The sequence below is a fragment of the Panthera leo genome, chromosome A1 (assembly GCF_018350215.1).
Source record: "Panthera leo isolate Ple1 chromosome A1, P.leo_Ple1_pat1.1, whole genome shotgun sequence".
Taxonomy (NCBI): Eukaryota; Metazoa; Chordata; class Mammalia; order Carnivora; family Felidae; genus Panthera; species Panthera leo.
In genome coordinates this window covers 8,620,001-8,638,765 of record NC_056679.1, presented here as the reverse complement: position 1 = coordinate 8,638,765, position 18,765 = coordinate 8,620,001, and the positions used below count along the sequence as shown (strand labels likewise).

At 42.4% G+C, this 18,765-nt stretch overlaps 1 protein-coding gene across 1 annotated transcript in view; it reads right to left on the bottom strand.

Moving 5' to 3' along the window:
* Positions 1-18,765, bottom strand: part of MTUS2 (microtubule associated scaffold protein 2) — a 565,789-nt gene that overhangs the window by 142,230 nt on the left and 404,794 nt on the right. Inside the window, 1 exon segment of the mRNA XM_042941853.1 lies at positions 1,826-1,924. Within this exon segment, the coding sequence (XP_042797787.1) occupies positions 1,826-1,924 (99 nt within the window).

Below are 18,765 nucleotides of genomic sequence, written 5' to 3'. Positions count from 1 at the left end.
TACACATATATACATATAAAACCCTTCAAAATTCAGTAAGATGAAAAACCAATAAAAACTATAAATTTTTGAATATTTTACCGAAGAGTATGTACAGATGTCAAATAAACATAAAAAGATGCTCCACATCATAACATCATTCGTTATTAGGGAAATGCAGATTAAAACCGCGTAAGATACGGGGTGCCTGGGTAACTCAGTCAGTTGAGTCTGACTCCTGATTTCAGCTCAGGTTATGATCTTGTGGTTCATGAGATCAAGCCCTGCACTGGGCTCTGTGCTGACAGTGCAGACACTGCTTGGGATTCTCTCTCTCCCTCTCTCTCTCTCTCTGCCCCTCCCCGCCTCTCAAAATAAATAAATAAACTTTAAATCTACACAAGATACCATTATACACCTATTACAGTGTCTATGATTTAAAAAAATGGCCATACCACCTATTGGCAAAAAAAAAAAAAAAATGTGAAGGAACTGGGTCTCTCGCACACACTACCACTGGGAATATAAAACGGTACGACCACCTCGAAAAACAGTTTGGAAAGCCTTTTAACATTTTTAGAAGGTTAAACAAATAACTACCGTATGACTCAGGCATTCCACTCCTAGATACTTCCCAAGAAAATCAGAAGCAGAGGTCCATACCAAGACTTGTACCAACATGCATAGCAGTTTTGTTTACAAGAGCCAAATCCTTTGAGGAAAAGCCCAAAGATGCATGGATAGGTAATGGATCAACCGTGGTATCCACGCACTGGAACTTTACTCAAAGTAATCAAGCTGAGTAAAAGCAGCCAGAGAAAAGTAGACAAACGACATGATTCCATTTATAGAAAGTTTTAGAAAATGCAAACTCATCTATATAGGGACAGAACGGGGACTGGGGTGGGGTGCAGAGGGCTTAGGGGGTTAGGATTCCCAAGGGGCACCGGGATGGTGGACATATTTGCTATCTGGATTGTGGTGATGGTCTCTCGTGTGCATACGTGTCAAAATGTATCAAAATGTTTGCTTTACAAATGTGTGTTTTCCCATTTATTAGTATTACGGTAACACCACAAATTTCCTTTTGTTTCCTATTTATTTCGTATAAATATTTCCTTTCATGTTCAACCTTTTAGTATTCTTACATTTAGATGTGTGCTTTGTAAGCAGTCTAAAGCTAGATTTCACAGCATCTCACATGCATCTAATAAATGTTCTTTGACTGTTCAATAGGTGCCTGTTTCACAGTCATTGCAGGCATTTAAATAAATTAATACATTTAAAGAGGTTAGGACAGTACCTGGTACCCCGGTTTACAGTAAGAACTCAAACAGTAACTCCTATGACTGCTACAATTTTTGTGCTTACAGAAAATCTTGTGAGGTTACACTCCATTCTGTTCTACAAAGGGGTTAATGCCTACCGTATCAACTTCCATGATAAATGGCTTTCGACTCTCAAGTGATGTTACCTCGTTTCTTCATATCTGAAGGTAAATAAATGTCTTCCTCATTGACAAAATTGCAAGTATTTGATGGCTGTTGGTTTTCTATCTTTCTCTTTTTAGAAGCTATTATTGTCTCTTGAGGTCAGATCTTCAAAGGCTGTGTCAATTATAAATTACTTCTACGCAGAGAAGACTCTACCTCTTCAAAGCCTGATAACATTTCATTTTTTAACATAAAATGATGCCAACGGCTGGTTCATTTCGTCTAGAGTCAGAACACATCGGTGTACAATCACGCGTATCACAGGGGCACTGCTCATCAACGACATTTGAACAAAATGAATGACAAGTTCAAGCCTACTCCCTGAATGAACACCCTTCGCGCTTCTTAAATACCTGGTGAATGAAGCTTGGTGGTTGCAGCCACTGTTCTCTTAGGAGACGAAACAGCCGGTTTATTAGCATCTTGATCTTTTTGTACTTCTTTCTTGGATCCTAATCAGAGTTTAAAAGGAGAAAAAAAAGAAAAAGAGCAAGTTACAACTCAAACAGTAACACCAGTCGTTTGTCGAAAGGGAGGTTTAACAAAAGGCAAACGGAACAAAATAACATTTCGGTGATTTGTCGCTATGGTCACCACCCCCTGTGCTTCGGGGATGATGCTCGTTTATAGCACAGGGAATTTAGTAGTGGTGGTCAGGGGAAGAAGCACACTGCTGTCTCTGATGGGATGAAAAACGCCCCTGCCTCTGGAGGTCACTGCACCCCAGTGACTCTGACAAACTATCTGGGAATTAAAGTTGTACTGTCCCTAGCGGCCACCTCGGTCTGCCCGCCTCTTCCTGCCAAAACAAATTTTCAGAAGACAGAGATGGAAGCTGCAGCTGAGCACAACTGCTAATGACCTCAGCATCCCCGAGACCCGAGCCACGGGGGACATGGTCTGCCTCTAATTAATTTCCATGCAGCTGGTCCACAGAGGTGACCTAGAGAGCCTTTTAGCTCTCGCGGCTGCAGCTGAGCCTTCCTGGAACCTGTTGTCAGAGCTGGCCCCAGCGGGATGGAATAGCCTGAGCGCGAGCAATAACTAAGAACAGCAGGTGCACGCTCCTCAAATTATGTCCAGGAGCACAGTGCAGTTCCCCTTGTATGCTGGCCGCAGACACTCACCTTCACCAGAAAGTCAAAGAACAATGGATGGTAGATTAGAGCAATAACACAGACATGGACGTACCTAGACCTGCCTCCACTTTAGCAAGCTTGGGATAGCAAAAAAAAAAAAAAAAAAAAAAAAAAGAGAGAGAGAGAGACAGAGACAGACAGACACACACACACACACACACACACACACACAGTGAGAGACACAGAGAGAGAGAGGACCCAAATAGATAAGATTACAAATGAAAGAGCAGAGGTCACAACCAACACCACAGAAATACAAACAGATATAAGAGAATACTATGAAAAATTATATGCTAACAAACTGGGCAATCTGGAAGAAATGGACAAATACCTAGAAACTCACAAATTACCATAACAGAAACAGGAAGAAATAAACATTTGAACAGGCCCATAATCAGCAAAGAAATTGAATCAGTTATCAAAAACCTCCCAACAAAGAGTCTTTGGCCAGATAGCTTCCTGGGGGAATTTTCCCAGACATTTAAGGAAGAGTTAACACTTATTCTTTTCAAATTGTTCCAAAAAATACGAATGGAAGGAAAGCTTCCAAACTCATCTATGAAGCCAGCATTACCTTGATTCCAAAACCAAAGACCCCACCTATAAAGGAGAATTACAGGCCATTATCTCTGATGTACCTGGATGCAAAAACTCTCAACAGTACATTAAAAGAATTATTCACCATGATCAAGTGGGATTCATTCCAGGGCTGCAGGGCTCATTCAATATTCACAAATCAATCAACACGATACACATTAATACAAGAAAGGATAAGAACCATGATCCTCTCAATAGATGCAGAAAAAGCATTTGACAAAACATAGCATCCTTTTTAAATAAAAACCCTCAAAAAGGAGGGATAGGAGGAACATCCTCAACATCATAAAGACCATATAAGAAAGACCCACAGCTAATATCATTCTCAATGAGGAAAAACTGAGAGCTTTCCCCCTGAGATCAGGAACCTGACAGGGATCCACTCTCACCAGTTTTGCAACATGGTATTAGAAGTCCTAGCCTCAGCAATCAGACAAGAAGAAGAAATAAAAGGCATATAAATTGGCAAAGAAGGCAAACTTTCACTCTTCACAGATGACGTGATACTCTACATGGAAAAACTCGAAAGTTTCCACCAGAATACTGCTGGATGAATTCAGCAAAGTCACAAGATATAAAATCAATGTACAGAAATAGGTTGCATTTCTATATACCAATAATGAAGCAGCAGAAAGAGAAATTAAGGAATTGATCCCATTTATAAGTGCGCCCAAACCATAAGATACCTAGGAATAAACCTAAACAAAGAGGTAAAAGATCCGTATGCTGAAAACTATAGAAAGCTTATGAAGGAAATCGAAGAAGACACAAAGAAGTGGAAAAACATTCCATGTTCATAGAACAAATATTGTTAAAATGTCAATACTATCCAAAGCAATCTACACATTCAATGCAGTCTCTATCAAAATAACACCAGCATTCTCCACAGAGCTAGCTAGCTAGCTAGCTAGCTAGCTAGCATTCTCCACTCTCCAAACAATTCTAAAATTTGTATGGAACATAAAAGGCCCCGAATTGCCAAAGCAATCCTGAAAAAGAAAATCAAAGTTGGAAGCGTCACAATTCTGGACTTCAAGCTGTATTACAAAGCTGTAATCATCAAGATAGTATGGTACTGGCACAACAACAGACACAGAGATCAATGGAACAGGATAGAGAACCCAGAAATGGACCCACAAATGTATGGTCAACTAATCTTTGACAAAGCAAGAAAGAGTATCCCATGGAAAAAAGACAGTCTCTTTAGCAAATGGTGCTGGGAGGACTGGACAGCAACATGCAGATGAATGAAACTAGACCACTTTCTTTCTTACATCATACACAAAAATAAATTCAGAATGGATGAAAGACCTAAATGTGAGACAGGAAACCATCAAAATTCTAGAGGAGAACACAGGCAGCAACCTCTTTAACCTCGGCCATAGCAACTTCTTACTAGACAGGTCTCCGAGGCAAGGGAAATGAAAGCAAAATGAAGTCCTGGGACCTCATCAAGACAAAAAGCTTCTACACAGTGAAGGAAACAATCAATAAAACTAAAAGGCAACCAATGGAATAGGAGAAGATATTTGCAAATGACAAGTCAGTTAAAGGGTTAGTATCCAAAATCTGTAAAGAACTTATCAAACTCACCACCCCAAAACAAATAATCCAGTGAAGAAATGGGTAGAAGACATGAATAGGCACTTTTCCAAAGAAGACATCCAGATGGCCAACTGACACATGAAAAGAGACTCAACGTCATTCATCATCAGGGAAATACAAATCAAAACCACAATTAGGTACTACCTCTCACCTGTCAGAACGGCTAAAATTAACAACTCAGGAAACAACAGATGTTGGCGAGGATGCGGAGAAAGAGGAACCCTTTTGCACCGTTGGTGGAAATGCAAACTGGTGCAGCCACTCTGGAAAACAGTATGGAGGGTCCTCAAAATATTAAAAATAGAACTACCCTACAACTCAGCAATTGCACTACTAGGTATTTATCCAAAGGATACAAAAATGCTAATTCAAAGGGGCACAAGCACCCCAATCTTCTTAGCAGTGCTATCAACAGTAGCCAGATTGTGGAAAGAGCCCAAATGTCCATTGACTGATGAATGGATAAAGATGTGATATGGTGTGTGTGTGTGTGTGTGTGTGTGTGTGTGTGTGTGTGTGTGCATATGCGTATAAGCGTGTGTGTGTGCGTGTGTATATATATACATATATACACGCATATACACACACACATATATGTATGGGCATATATACACACACACACAATGGAATATTACTCGGTGATCAAAAAGACTGAAATCTTGCCATTTGCAACAATATGGACGGAACTAGAGTGTATTATGCTAAGCAAAATAAGTCAGTCAGAGAAAGACAAATATCATATGACTTCACTTATGTGGAATTTAAGAAACAAAACAGATGAACATAGAGGAAGGGAAGGAAAAACAAGATAAAAATGGAGAGGGAGGCAAACCATAAGAGACTCTCAAAGACAGAGAACAAACAAGGTTGCTGGAGGGGAGGTGTGTAGGATTGGCCAAATGGATGATGGGCATTAAGGAGGACACTTGTTGGGATGAGCACTGGGTGTTGTAAGTGATGAATCACTGGGTTCTACTCCTGAAACCATTACTACATTGTATGTTAACCAATTTGAATTTAAACAAATAAATTATTTACTCTTAAAAAGAAAAGAATAAAAGCGAGTTTTCCTATTGAAGGGGGGGAAAAAAAGTAAATCTTGGGGATGGCTCCTTAGATAGAGAGCATACGTCCAGTTTCTACTCCCCAAAGCCTACAGGCCACTCCTCTCCCGCAGGTAAACTGCTGATGGCCATTTGGTGGTTCTTCTTCCAGACCTCTTTCTAGGTATTTATAAATACTGTCTACCCAAATACAAATACAGATATTGGTTAGCTAAATGAATCCTATATTGCAATTTCGTTTTACCTACCCACATTTTTAAATATCTTTCTCCTATCAGTGTATTTATAGATCTTTTTTAAGTGCCACATATTAATAGGCAAAAATGTACCATAGTTCATTTACCCATCCTCCTGTTGATGAACATGTAGACAGTTTGCAAGTTTTAGCCATTAAAATAGCTAATGTGCTACAATACGCATTCTTCTACTTGTTTCTTTGCACACAGGTACCAGTGTCTTGTGCTTTTGCTGGATTAAGAGACTGCTCGTTTGTTGTATTGCTAGACACAGTCCAACCATCTTCCATGAAGAGTCACTATTTACACTCCCAACCAACAGTGCATGAGGGCAACTCTCTCTACGTGCCCCACACCCTACTGATATCAGGGTCTCAGTCATCTTAATGTTTTCCAGACACGTAGCGTCTTTTCCGATTGGTCACGTGCATTTCTTTGCTTGAAAATGACCTAATTAAACCCTTTGCCTATTTTTCTTACTGATGTATTGAGAACTCTTCATTTATTCTGGATATTAATCCTTTCTTGGCCTGCCATATAAATTAGATTTTCCCAGCCTTCCGCTTTTTAAAATTTATTTATAGTATATTTCATTGTACTATGATTTTCAATTTTAGCATGTTCAAATATGCCAATTTTCCCCTTTACAGTTTTAAAAGCACTATGACAGATTATTCGTATGTATGTGAGCATGCATGGGTACGTGTGTGTATATATATATATATATATATATATATATATATATATATATATATATATATGATGGTGGGTAGAGATCATCCCAGGAGTCTGGAGGGAGAGGCAGGTATTTGGATCCACCCTCCCCATCTTTCGTTCTCTCCTGGTCTGCCTGGGCTCTCACTTTCCCTGCACGAGTGGACCTGCCTCACCGCCTCTCTGTCCTTACTCTTCAGCCTTCTGTTTTTCCACCCACAGACCTATCATCATCTCCTCTGCTTTACCGCTTTTGGAAAGACTCCTTTAGTCTCCTTGATGGAACCCTTCTAAAAGCTGAATTCTCTCTTGTATTTCTCCCCTGCTTTTTTTTTTTTTTTCTTCTCACTGTCAATACGCTTCACGGCGTTTAGTTAACATACCCCGCCCCATCTTTCACATCTCAGTAGGTGGCACCATCATTCACTCACTGGGCTCAGGTCCCAATAGTAGGCGTCCTCTTGATTTGTGTCTGCCCCCTGCGTCCATTTGGCCCATCAGCAAAGCTTGTGGGCTCTCCTCTGAGTCCATCCCAGGAGCACCCACTTTCCTCCCTTCTGCTGCCTCTGCAGAGCCCAAAGCCACCAATTCTTCTTCCCCTTCTACAGCTTCCGACCCGATCTGTGGCTCCCACTCCTGCTCCCCTACACCTTATTCTTCCACAGGAGCAGATGAATTCCTTCAAGTCTAAATCAGAACAAGTTATTCTCAATCTTGAAACCCTCCAGTCACCGCCCAAGATACTCATAGGGAACTACAGACCCCTTGTCACATCCCTGAGGCCCTACAGAGCAGCACGAGCCAAGAGAACTATAATATGAGCTACTTGTGTCATTCAAAATTGCCTAGCGGCCACATTTAACAAGTCAAAGGTATAATGCAATTAATTGTAACAACATCTTTGATTTAATCCAACATATTCAGTTATCACTTCAACAGCTGGCCGCCATATTTGAGTTCTCAACAATGGCTCATGGGCCACTGGCCACCATACTGAGCAGCAGCACAGCCCCAGATGATCTGTCCCCTGGCTACTTCACAGGCACACTATGATAGCTAACTTTATGTGTCAGCTTGACTGGGCCACGGGGTGCCCAAACATTTGGTCAAACATTATTCTGGGTGTTTCTAGATGAGATGAAATTTAAATTGGTAGATTTGAGTAAAGCAGACTGCCCTCCCCAATGTGAGTAGGTCTCACAGAAGCTGCCAAAGGCCTGAGCAGAACAAAAGGCTGACTACGAAGGAACTAGGACGGAACTTCACATTATATAATTTATGTTATATATTATATAATGTAGAAGATATATACAACATATACATATTTTCTATATATTTGATCCCTCTGTCTCTATAAAATGTATTACATGTCCAGGTATGTATATCCTATCGGTTCTGTTTCTCTGGAGAACCCTAATACACACGTGGCACCATTGTGCCCTCTGTCTACACACTCCAGCCACACTAGGCCACCAGCTGTGCGGGTGCTCAAGTAAGCCACACCTCCTCCCTTTCTGGGCTCTTTAGCTTGAGTTCCTCCTGCCCAGAACATGCTTCCCCAAGACCTTGAGCACGGTTCACTCATGCGTTCATTCAAGTCCGCACAACCGATAATCTTCAGAGAGGCCGTGCCTGACACGACAGGTGAAATAGCCTTCCTGCCACCTGCCACTCTCCGGTTCCCTGGCTTCATTCTTCTTCATAGCATTTATCATACTCAGAAATATATGATGTCCTTCTCTGTTTGTGGACGGGCCACCTTCCCCACTAGGTCATCAGCTTCAACCACAGGGCCACACTCATCCCTGGACAGCGTGGCCATTCAGTCAATGCCGCCTCCTCCCGCCTGGGGTCCCCAAAGTGCACCCACCACTTTACTCCATGGAAGCCAGGCCCACCCTTCAGAGTATCCAACGTGTGGCTCATCCATTCTTCTCATCCCTCCTACCACTCTGATTTTAGGCATCAACAAATATGGAAGGTACTGAGACTCATGGGAGCTGAGACACGTTAGAGGCCCAAAGCCTGCATTAAACACGATGCTTTAAAAGAAAACGCAACATGAATATTTATTCCACGTTTCCACATTTTCCTTTCAGCCTTCATGGAGTGCAATTCGGCAGCTTCTATCAAAAACTTAAATATTGATGTACTTGACCTAGCAATGCTGTCTCTACAGATCTCTCTTTGGAAGGCCACCACAAGTATGAAAGGCTTAGGTACAAAGAGACTTTGTACGTTATTCACAATAATAAATGAGAGTAAATAATCAAAATGCACCCTGCGGAGTGGTTAAATAAATTATGTTATATCTATTCTATGTAGTTTTCTGTAGCCATTAAAAAGACTGAAGTAGCTCTCTATTGTACTGGCACAGAAGATGTCCATGATGAATAAAAAAGCTAGTTGTTGAACACTGTGCATTGTACTATCCCATTAAAAAAATTCTTTTTTTAACTTTTACTCAGTTTTGAGAGACAGAGACAGAGCGTGAATGGGGGAAGGGCAGAGAGAGAGGTAGATGCAGAATCCAAAGCAGGCTCCAGGCTCCGAGCTGTCAGCACAGAGCCCGATGCAGGGCTCGAACTCATGAACTGTGAGATCATGATCTGAGCCGAAGTCAGACGCTTAACCCATGAGCCACCCAGGCGCCCCAAATATTATCCCATTTTTTATAACACAAAATGCTATCTGTACTATAGTTTTTAACTATGTAAGCAGATTTGAAAGACACCAAGTTGTTCATAATGGTTACTTCCGAGCAGTAGGATTGGAGGGAATTTTACTTTTTATTTTACTATGCTTCTGCATTACTTTCATTTTTCCATGATGATCACTTATTACTTTTATAATAAGAAAGAAACAATAAGAGGAGTGAAACCAAAACCAAATGAAAATAATTTGTCTGATCCATGAAAGGATTAAGGAGAGAAACCAGCCCAGTGCAACCAATTCTACAAGAACAACTTTGATGGAAGGTTTCACGGTCCCTCCCCCAGGAATGCAACGCTGCCTAGAAAATGCTTGGGTGGTTCTGGGAATTCTTGATGGCATGGAAAATTACAGCAATCAGTCAAGACTTTCAGGACTTTTTGCAGTTTTCTTATAGTCCAGCCTCAGCCTAAATGTTTTCTAAGTATACGATATGCTTTCATATAACTCTGTGAGAACTCTGAGTACGAAGAGATGGCAGAGTGGGTTGTGGTCTCATGGTTTTCCTCCTGTCCCTCTGGCCGCTCTCTCCCTCCTTCGCTGTGCCTTCCCCCATTGCCTGCACCTGAATAAAGCTGTCCCAGGCTTCTGCTTCGGCTTCCTCCCGTCCACTCTTCTGGCTGTTCCCGCCCCTCACTATGCTCGCACCAAGCGGCACACACCGATGACTACCAACTCTGTCATTTCCAAACCAGATGGGCCCAGACATCCTTCCAGAGATCCAGACCTGGTTTTCACTGCCAATTAGACATGAGCATAGCCTACGAGACAACCAGATCGCCACGCCCCAAATGGAACGGATCCTCTTCCTCTCAAATGACCCTTCTTCCTGTATTTTCTTTCCTGGCCGGTTGTTCCCCTGGTCGCTGAAACCAGAAGCCAGCGAGACTTCTTTCTGCCTCCATATCTGATCAGCTACTACCTGCTGCCTTGTAAAGCAGCTCCTCGATCTGGCTGTGTACCCATTATCACTTTTAGCCTCGGCTCAGTTCTCACTAGGCCAGTTAGAAAACGCTCCTAGGTGCTTCCTCTGTCCTGTCTCACCTTCTTCATGTTTACGTAACTCATCCTTCTTGACGGGTGCTAGGATGACTGACCTTTCTTAATCATTCATGGGTCACATGATTTTACTTCTGAAGCCTTTCCAAAGCTTTCCAAGGACTTCAGTAGCAAGCCCCAACTCTGTGGCATGGGATGTGTAACCTCCGGGGTCCCGCTTCCTCAGCCACCTGCCCCTGCGGTGACAGTGCAGCATCCATGTGACATTCTGTGTCTTCACCTAGGCTGTTGTCCTAGGCTGGCGTGCTCCATTTCTCCTTGGTCTGGCCGGTCCGCTTCTGATCGTCCTCAAATTCAGCTCACCACTCTTCGCTGAAGGCTTCTGTATCATTCCCTGTGGCTGCTAGGACAAGGGACCCCAAACGAGTGGTTTAAAAACAACACAAATGCGCTCCAATTCTGGGAGGCCAGAAGCATGAGGTCGGTCTCACTGGGCTAAAATCAATGTGTCAGCTGGGCTGATTTCTTCTGGAAGTTTCAGGGGAGAATCTGTTTCCTTGCCTTTTTCAGCTTCTAGCGTTCCTTGGCGTGTAGCCCCCTCGTTCACTGTCGAGACACATCCCTCCGATCTTTGCTTTTGTCCTCACATCTCCTCTAACTGCTCCTGCCTTTCTCGTACAGGGACCCTTGTGATTACACCGGGTCCATCCCGCTAATTCACGATGATCTCCCCATCTCAAGACCCTTCACTTAAGCACACAGCTGCAAAGTCCCTGTGGTCATGGAGGGTTAACACACAGCAGTTCCAATGATTTGGGGGCCGTTATTCAGCCTCTTTGTCTAACCAAGTGAGTAAGTGAGGAAACTCTTTTTACTCACCAAAAAGGCACTACTTTCTTGGTCTGTATTAGTCCCTTGAATCCCTATCACTTATTTATGAAGATTTTACTAATTTCCCCAAGTCTTCTTGAATAGCTGTCTTTCCTTAAACCCCACTCAGCCTCCCCTATTTCTTTCCCCCCAGTGCAGACGGCACACCTCCACGGACGTCTCTTTGGCCTGTTCAGCTTCTTTTAACAGCAGCCGTGCTCACTTGGGCGAACTAACCTTTCCTTCCCCATGGTTCATGTGTCTTGGGGGGTGGGGGGGCTGACCCCACCTGGATCTGGAGGTGGGCATGTGACCAGCCCTGCCCAATCAGAGCTCTGCATCACGCCGGTGGGACAGAGCATCCTAGTTGGAGAGTAAAAACAAAATCCAGGTGGGGATAATGAGAGCCTTCTCTCACAAATTTTGCTGGAATTACTAGAAAAGAATTCCTTTTCTGACGGATGTGTAAACTGGTGGGATGTAAGCCTGAACTGCCATTGACTGTCCCTGTCTCTGCGTAGGGAGGGCCTCTGTAAAGCAGCCAAGCCAGTGGAAAGTAGAGACTGGAGACGAAGAACATTCCCGATGTCGCTATTTAAGGACCTGGGTACAGTCCTACTTCACGGTAGCAATATCACCTGGGCTTTTCAGTTACACGATCCAAAAATCCTTCTGACCTTTTGCATTCTTTTGTACCTAAGGCGGTTTGATTAGGTTTCTGTGAGTTGCAACCAGACAAAGCCTGAAAATGCCAGTCAGAGAAAGTAGCTCCTTCATAAATATATACACATGCTCATGCCTTATGGGTTCTTAATTAGTCAAAACTACTCATGTACCTCCGTGTGGACCTTCTGTACGTGGAGATTCAGAGCTCTACAAAGGAACGCATGTGTATAAAATTCAGAGCCCTACTGGGGGAGCTTTTAGGGTGGGAGGGAGAAGGGGCTGGGAGGGGGAAGAAATACCAGCCTCACTGGTATCAGAGGATAAGTTCAAAGTCTTTTTTTTTTTTAAAGTGGAATCCACACCCAACGTGGGGCTTGAACTTACGACCCGAAGATCAAGAGTCAGATATTGTACCAACTGAGCCACGGTGGCGCCCCATAAGTTCATAGGTTTTTAAAAAAATTTAGTTATTTATTTATTTTGAAAGAGAAAGTGTGAGTTGGGGAAGAACAGAGAGAGAGAGAGAGAGAGAGAGAGAGAGAATCCCAAGCAGGCTCCACACCGTAAGCATGGAGCCTGATGCAGGGCTTGAACCCATGAACCGTGAGATCATGACCTCAGCCGAAGTCAGACACTTAATCAACTGAGCCATCGAGGCACCCCAAAGGTTCATAGTTTTAATTCGAGACTCTGTTACTGATAATATCCACCCCAGTGCAGGCAATTATTGGAAGTTCAAAGAGTCCTAAAGTGTTTCGCTATGTATAAAGCAGCCAAAAACATCACAAAGGTCTTAAGTTGAAAGGTTCTGCCTAGAAATCCATACACAGTTGCTCAGCAAAAGAAAAAAAAAAACAAGAATAGTGTAAAAGGTCAGTTTCTCATGTGGACAGGGCCTTCCACAGTGACACGAGTGAGTGTGACGACTGCCAGGAGAAGACCCACTTCGTGTTTTGCCCCTGAACTGGACATGGTAAAGTGACTAACACCCCGTTCATTACAGGTACTTGAGGCGGAGGTCATGTGCCTGGGAGCTGTGAGAATATGAGGAAAGCTGCCCAATCGAGAATGATGGGATCGCTCTGAGGGTGAGGCTGTCATCCTAAAAACAGAATGAAATGACAAGTGACAGCGGGTCATTCGGGGTCCTGACTGAGCACTTCAGAATGGGGGAAAAATCAGATTTAAGTTAATGGTCACCGGGATGCTATATACTTGTTTCATAAAATAAATTTTAAAAAATGTCAAAAAATGTCAAAAAAAACAAAGGGAACTTTTTTATAGGCTCTTAACATGCATGCAAGTAGATCTCAGTATAATTCAGAAAAGAAACAAAAAGGATAAAGAAATATACACAGCAATAGACTTTATCCCCCATCTGTCCAATATTCTTACGCCAGGCACCTGTCAAAGCCGAGGTGATGGGACTGATCCTTTCCCGGCCCCATGGACCCGCTCCCAGACAAGGAACATGAAAAGCCATGGAAGGAAGACAGAGAGGAGCCAGAAGAAAAATGAAATGCGAATGTGGCAACAGTGCAAGTAATTGTTATTGTGCCAACGTCACTGAAAGGAGGTAAAGCGGAAAAAATGAATGATGTAACCAGGAAGTGGGGATTGTGATGTCACTTACGAGACAAATGGAATGTGGGGACATTTCAAGGGAAGATTCACAGAGTTTGAAGAGAATGAAGCACAGAAACGTTATCTGGATAGGAACGCGTCAAAAAATATATCCCCCCCGTGACGTGCTCTCGCTCATCCGTTAGAAAACACCAAATACGCAGCAGGTACTATTCCAGGGAAAGAGAGCGGTGTGAGCTGTCACAAAGGTTATGCTTTTGTTGAACGTCTACATCTTTAGCATTTATGCATGCTGGGAACTAGGGGCGCCTAGTTGGATGGCTCAGTCGGCTAAGCATCTGACTTCAGCTCAGGTCACGATCTCCCGGTCTGTGGGTTCGAGCCCTGCGTCAAGCTCTTGCACTGACAGCTCAGAGCCTGGAGCCCGCTTGGGATTCTGTGTCTCACTCTCTCTCTGCCCCTTCCCCCCACCTCGGAAAAGTAAGTAAACATTAAAAGGATTATTAAAAAAATAATAAACACCGGGAACTAGCTTGCAGCTGCTTCTGTGTATATTGTCTCACTTTACCCCACTCCTAATGAATGAATTAGGAATGAATTCAGGTGAATTCAGGTGAATCGGACCCCTTATGAGGGTCTGAAAGGAAGTAGGATGGGGCCAGGGTGAGAACGCTCAAAGTGGAGTCAGGGGAGAGGGCAGGAGGACGAAGAGGCTGAAGATCTTCTGTTTTGGGCTGGGAGACCAGAGAACGGCTCAAGCTATTTGTTTTCTAAATGTGGAGGTCAGTGAATCCTTACCTCCTTTCTATCTGTAATGCAACCTTCCTTTCTCTGACCCTCAGTCCACACTGTGTGGAACTCCTTACCCTTTGGTAAATAATGCCCCTCTTCCACTTTCATGGTCAATCTCTCCCCAGAGCAAACTTCTCAAATGGTCACCCCTTGTCCTTACCCTCCTCACCCAATTTATCTTTGAGTTTGGAGGTCCCCTTCAAACTATTGAATATCCCACCAGAACTTGAAGCGTCCACACTCACTTTAAAGCCCTTTTCCTTTGAGGTTCTACAGTTCTGCCTGGTCAACACTAACACTGTTCCCTGTTGTCATCTGCAGCAAGGTTACTGTCTCTCACTCACCCCCAGGTATGGGCTTCCTCCTTACCCCAGGTCCTGCCATCATCCTAGAAATGTCAACGACCTCTTGCATGACTCATCTGCCATCCCAGTTTTTCATTCCTTTGACATCCGATACTCCTGCCAGGCGCCTTTGATCAGGAACTCTGGGTATCACCCTGGACCCTGTCATCAACCAGAACTTCACCTCTGAAATTCACATACCCCACTTCTACCCTCCAGTCGTCTCACTTTTCTATTGCCACTCCAAGCTGTTCATTTCTCTAATCTAGACTGTGAATCCCTTTACCCCCAGCTAGCAGGCTCTTTCTGTCTTCAACCTCCTTTCCTATCCAATCTAAAGTTGATCCCAGTGCCCTTCACTTCTACTATCCTCCCCTTCACACTCTTGCTCTAATAGCACAGAAACCACCAATGGTCACAACTGTATCCAGAATCTAACCCTAGCTTAACTGAGCTGTCACCTTCCACTAGTCTAGCTGAAGACATAATGACACAGATAGGGCCATCAAATTTATAGTCACCAACTGTAACTTCAGCCACAACACAGGCCAGTAATTCAATTTTTTCTCATTTTTTCTTTCTCCTCTTTTTAACCTATTTAAAAAAAAAACAAAGTTCAACATCTGAGCCTTTCAAAAAGAACATTTCACAGGCTTTAAAAAAAAACCCAGTATCCCACTCTCCATATGCCCAATTCATATTCGTTACTTTCAATTTTTCAGCTATTTTTGCTAGTAGTTATCGCCATATACCTAAGTAAAGGTTTATACTGCTATTTCTTTTTTTAATTAATTAATATTTATTTTTGAAAAGATTTTATTTTTCAGTAATCTCTACACCCAATGTGGTGCTCAAACTCACAAGCCAGAGATCAAGAGTTGCATGCTCTACCTACCGAGCCAGCCAGGCATTTCTTGATATTTACATTTGAGACAATATTGTAATATCTTCCTATTACAGAAAATAATAATTTTGATATTTATAGGTTTGCTTCTAGACTACCTCCCTCATCAATACAGTTGTACCATAATTTTTGGTTAAGTCAAAATTTACTGTTCATCTTGTTACAATTACATAAATATTATTCACAACTGAGTGATTTTCTTACTTGTATGACTTTTTGTTTTTCCTGGATTTAACAGCTGCCTTGGTTTTTGTTTACTTAGATTTCCATATATATTTTGCTAATTCTCCACCAAAACTCTCTATCAGAGCATGAGTCTCTTCTCACAATTATGTAAAAAGTTTCATTTTATTTTCCTGGAGCCCTCAATTCCCCATTTTGTTCTAGCTGGTAATTTCTATGATTATTGCAGGACTGTCATCCTAAAACCTCCCTTCGTCATAATTCTGGAAATTCCTTTGCCTCTTTCCTAAATCTTTTTTTAATGTTTATTTATTTTTGAGAGAGAGAGAAGAAGAGAGAGAAAGATAGAGAGAGAGAAAGAGAAGTGTGAGTAGGGGAGGGGCAGAGAGAGAGGGAGACACAGAATCTGAAGCAGGCCCCAGGTCTTAGGCTGTCAGCACAGAGCCTGATGTGGGGCTCAAACTTGCAAACTGCGAGATTATGACCTGAGTTGAAGTTGGACACTTAACCAACTGAGCCACCCAGGCACCCTTCCTTTGCCTCTTTCCTACATTGGGTCCCTTTTTTTCTGGACCTCATGTCTTCCTTTTTCTTGGTCTGCTTCCTTATTCTGGTAAAGCACATTTTGTTTTCGATTCCAGAGAAATGTACATAGGAGGTAAATTATCTCACATCATTCATGGCTAAAGATTTCTTCATACAAATGACTGGCTTAATGCAGAATTCTAATGTGATAATCATCTTCCCCAGAACTGTGAATGCATTTCTCCTTCAGCTTGCAGGGTTGTTACTGAGGAGCTGGATGCCTTTCTAGTTCCAACCTTTTGTATGTGATCTGTTTGTTCTCTCGGGAAGGTCTTGGTGCCTCTTCCTTTTCCCAGTACAACTTCATACTGATGGATCCTGGTGTGGGTCGTTTTGCATTAATTGTACTGGGCACTTGGTAGGTTCTTTTAGTCTGCAGATTGTCATCCTATGAATTCTAGGAAATTTCTTGAAGTATTACTTTGTTAATTCCCTCCCCTCTGACTTCTTTGTTTCCTTTTTATGGAACTCCTACTATTTGTCCTCCATATATATGTATGTGTGTGTGTGTGTGTGTGTGTGTGTGTGTGTGTATGTATATGTGTACGTATATATATATATATACATATATATGTATATATATATATGTATATATATATATGTATGTATATATTTGTACTCCATATATATTCTATATATAAATGTCTTTTTTTGGATATCTCCCATGCACATGACACTCGATATAGCCAAAATCGAACTCCTTGTCACCCAACAAAACTTCTTTCCAGTCCTGCCTTCTCTCAGTAAATATGTTTTTTGCCTAAACCAGAAATGTTGATTTCATCCTTGTCCCCTCCCTCTTTCTCACTTCTTCACATGTAATAAAACATCAAATCCTGTGAAACATAATCATGTAGCTCTCTTAAATTTAGTCCGCCTCCCTTCTCATAGTTACCGCGACTTAATTCAGACTAGTGTCACGTCTCTTGCGGAATTCTGAAGCAGCTTCCTTCATTCTTTTGTCTCCAGATAGCTCTGCTCCAACTTATCCTTTAGATCTCAACCTAGAGGTTTCTAGATGCTGCTATCATGCTCTGTGGCTACAACTTTATTATACTATAGACCTTCTACCTGTTTATATTTCCCACTAGACAATGCATTGTAGGAGAACTGCCCACTCAGTAAACATTTATGAGCAAATGAGTTAGTTGTTCTTCCTAATTATGTTCTTCCTCTGTGGGAAATGAAATCAGCCTTGAGATTAGATGAATTCCTGACATTTTGAAACCTCTCCTTATTGTCTCCTTCTTATTTGTTCTCCAACACCTCCCTCTCCCTACATAATAAACAGGCAAGCCCTGAGTGAGTAATGAGAAATCACTTTACACACTGTTAGAAACAAAATGAGGAAAGCTCTGAAGGTGATGGATTGTGAGAAGAAAACAAGCAGCTCTCCAGGGGAATCAAGACACCGCATGACCTATTGGGTACTGAGAAAATGTGAATACGTAAGTGGTGGTGAGAAAAATACTTTATATTTTGGAAATTATACAAACAGACATAAGGGTTTTATTTATCGTGGCAGTTTTAGTGAGGTGAGCCTAAATGAAAGAAATGGTCTGGATTGTTGGTCTCATTCGACCCAATAATTTGCTTTCACATTAATTCGAGATAACTACAAAATTGTGCTTTTAAGCGCTAACATTTTCCACATATAAATAAAAATCCCTAGCTCGGTCTATTTAGTATTAAACATCGCCCTCATGTTAGTATTCTGCAGTTTTACTCCACAGGCTGTGTCAGCCCTTCCTGATGTTCTGAACTATTCGTTCCTTAAAAGGTCCTCTGCATTCCTTCCTTCATTCATTCATCATACATTTACTGGGTGGCTCCGCTGTACTTTGCATGATATCAGCTAGTGCCGATTTCAAGGTGAAAAGACAAAATCCTCCTTCTGAAATCCGCCAATTAGCGGGACATGTAAATAAGTAATGACAAGATGGCCTAGCAAGTGGCAGCTGGGGGCCTGAGGAAAGCTTGCTCTCTGGAAGCTCCAAGAAGGAACGAGGTAGGGCTTCTCCCAAGAAGGTTACTCTTGAGCTAAGATGTGAAGTATGCAGAAGAATCGGCAAGAAGGAAAGGGTACAGTCGGGTGGGGGATCATGTGCAAAGGTTCAAGGGGTACAGGGCCAGCCCACGCAGGACCAGCAGGGAGGAGTATGACACCAGAGGGTTTGTTTGCTTCTTGGGTCCAGCCTACCTCGTCTCTGGCCCTTCACTAGCAAGGTGAATATTCTTACTGTTTCCCTCCAGCATTTCTGAATTCCCCTGAAAAACCCAATGTGAGGCTAAAAAAATA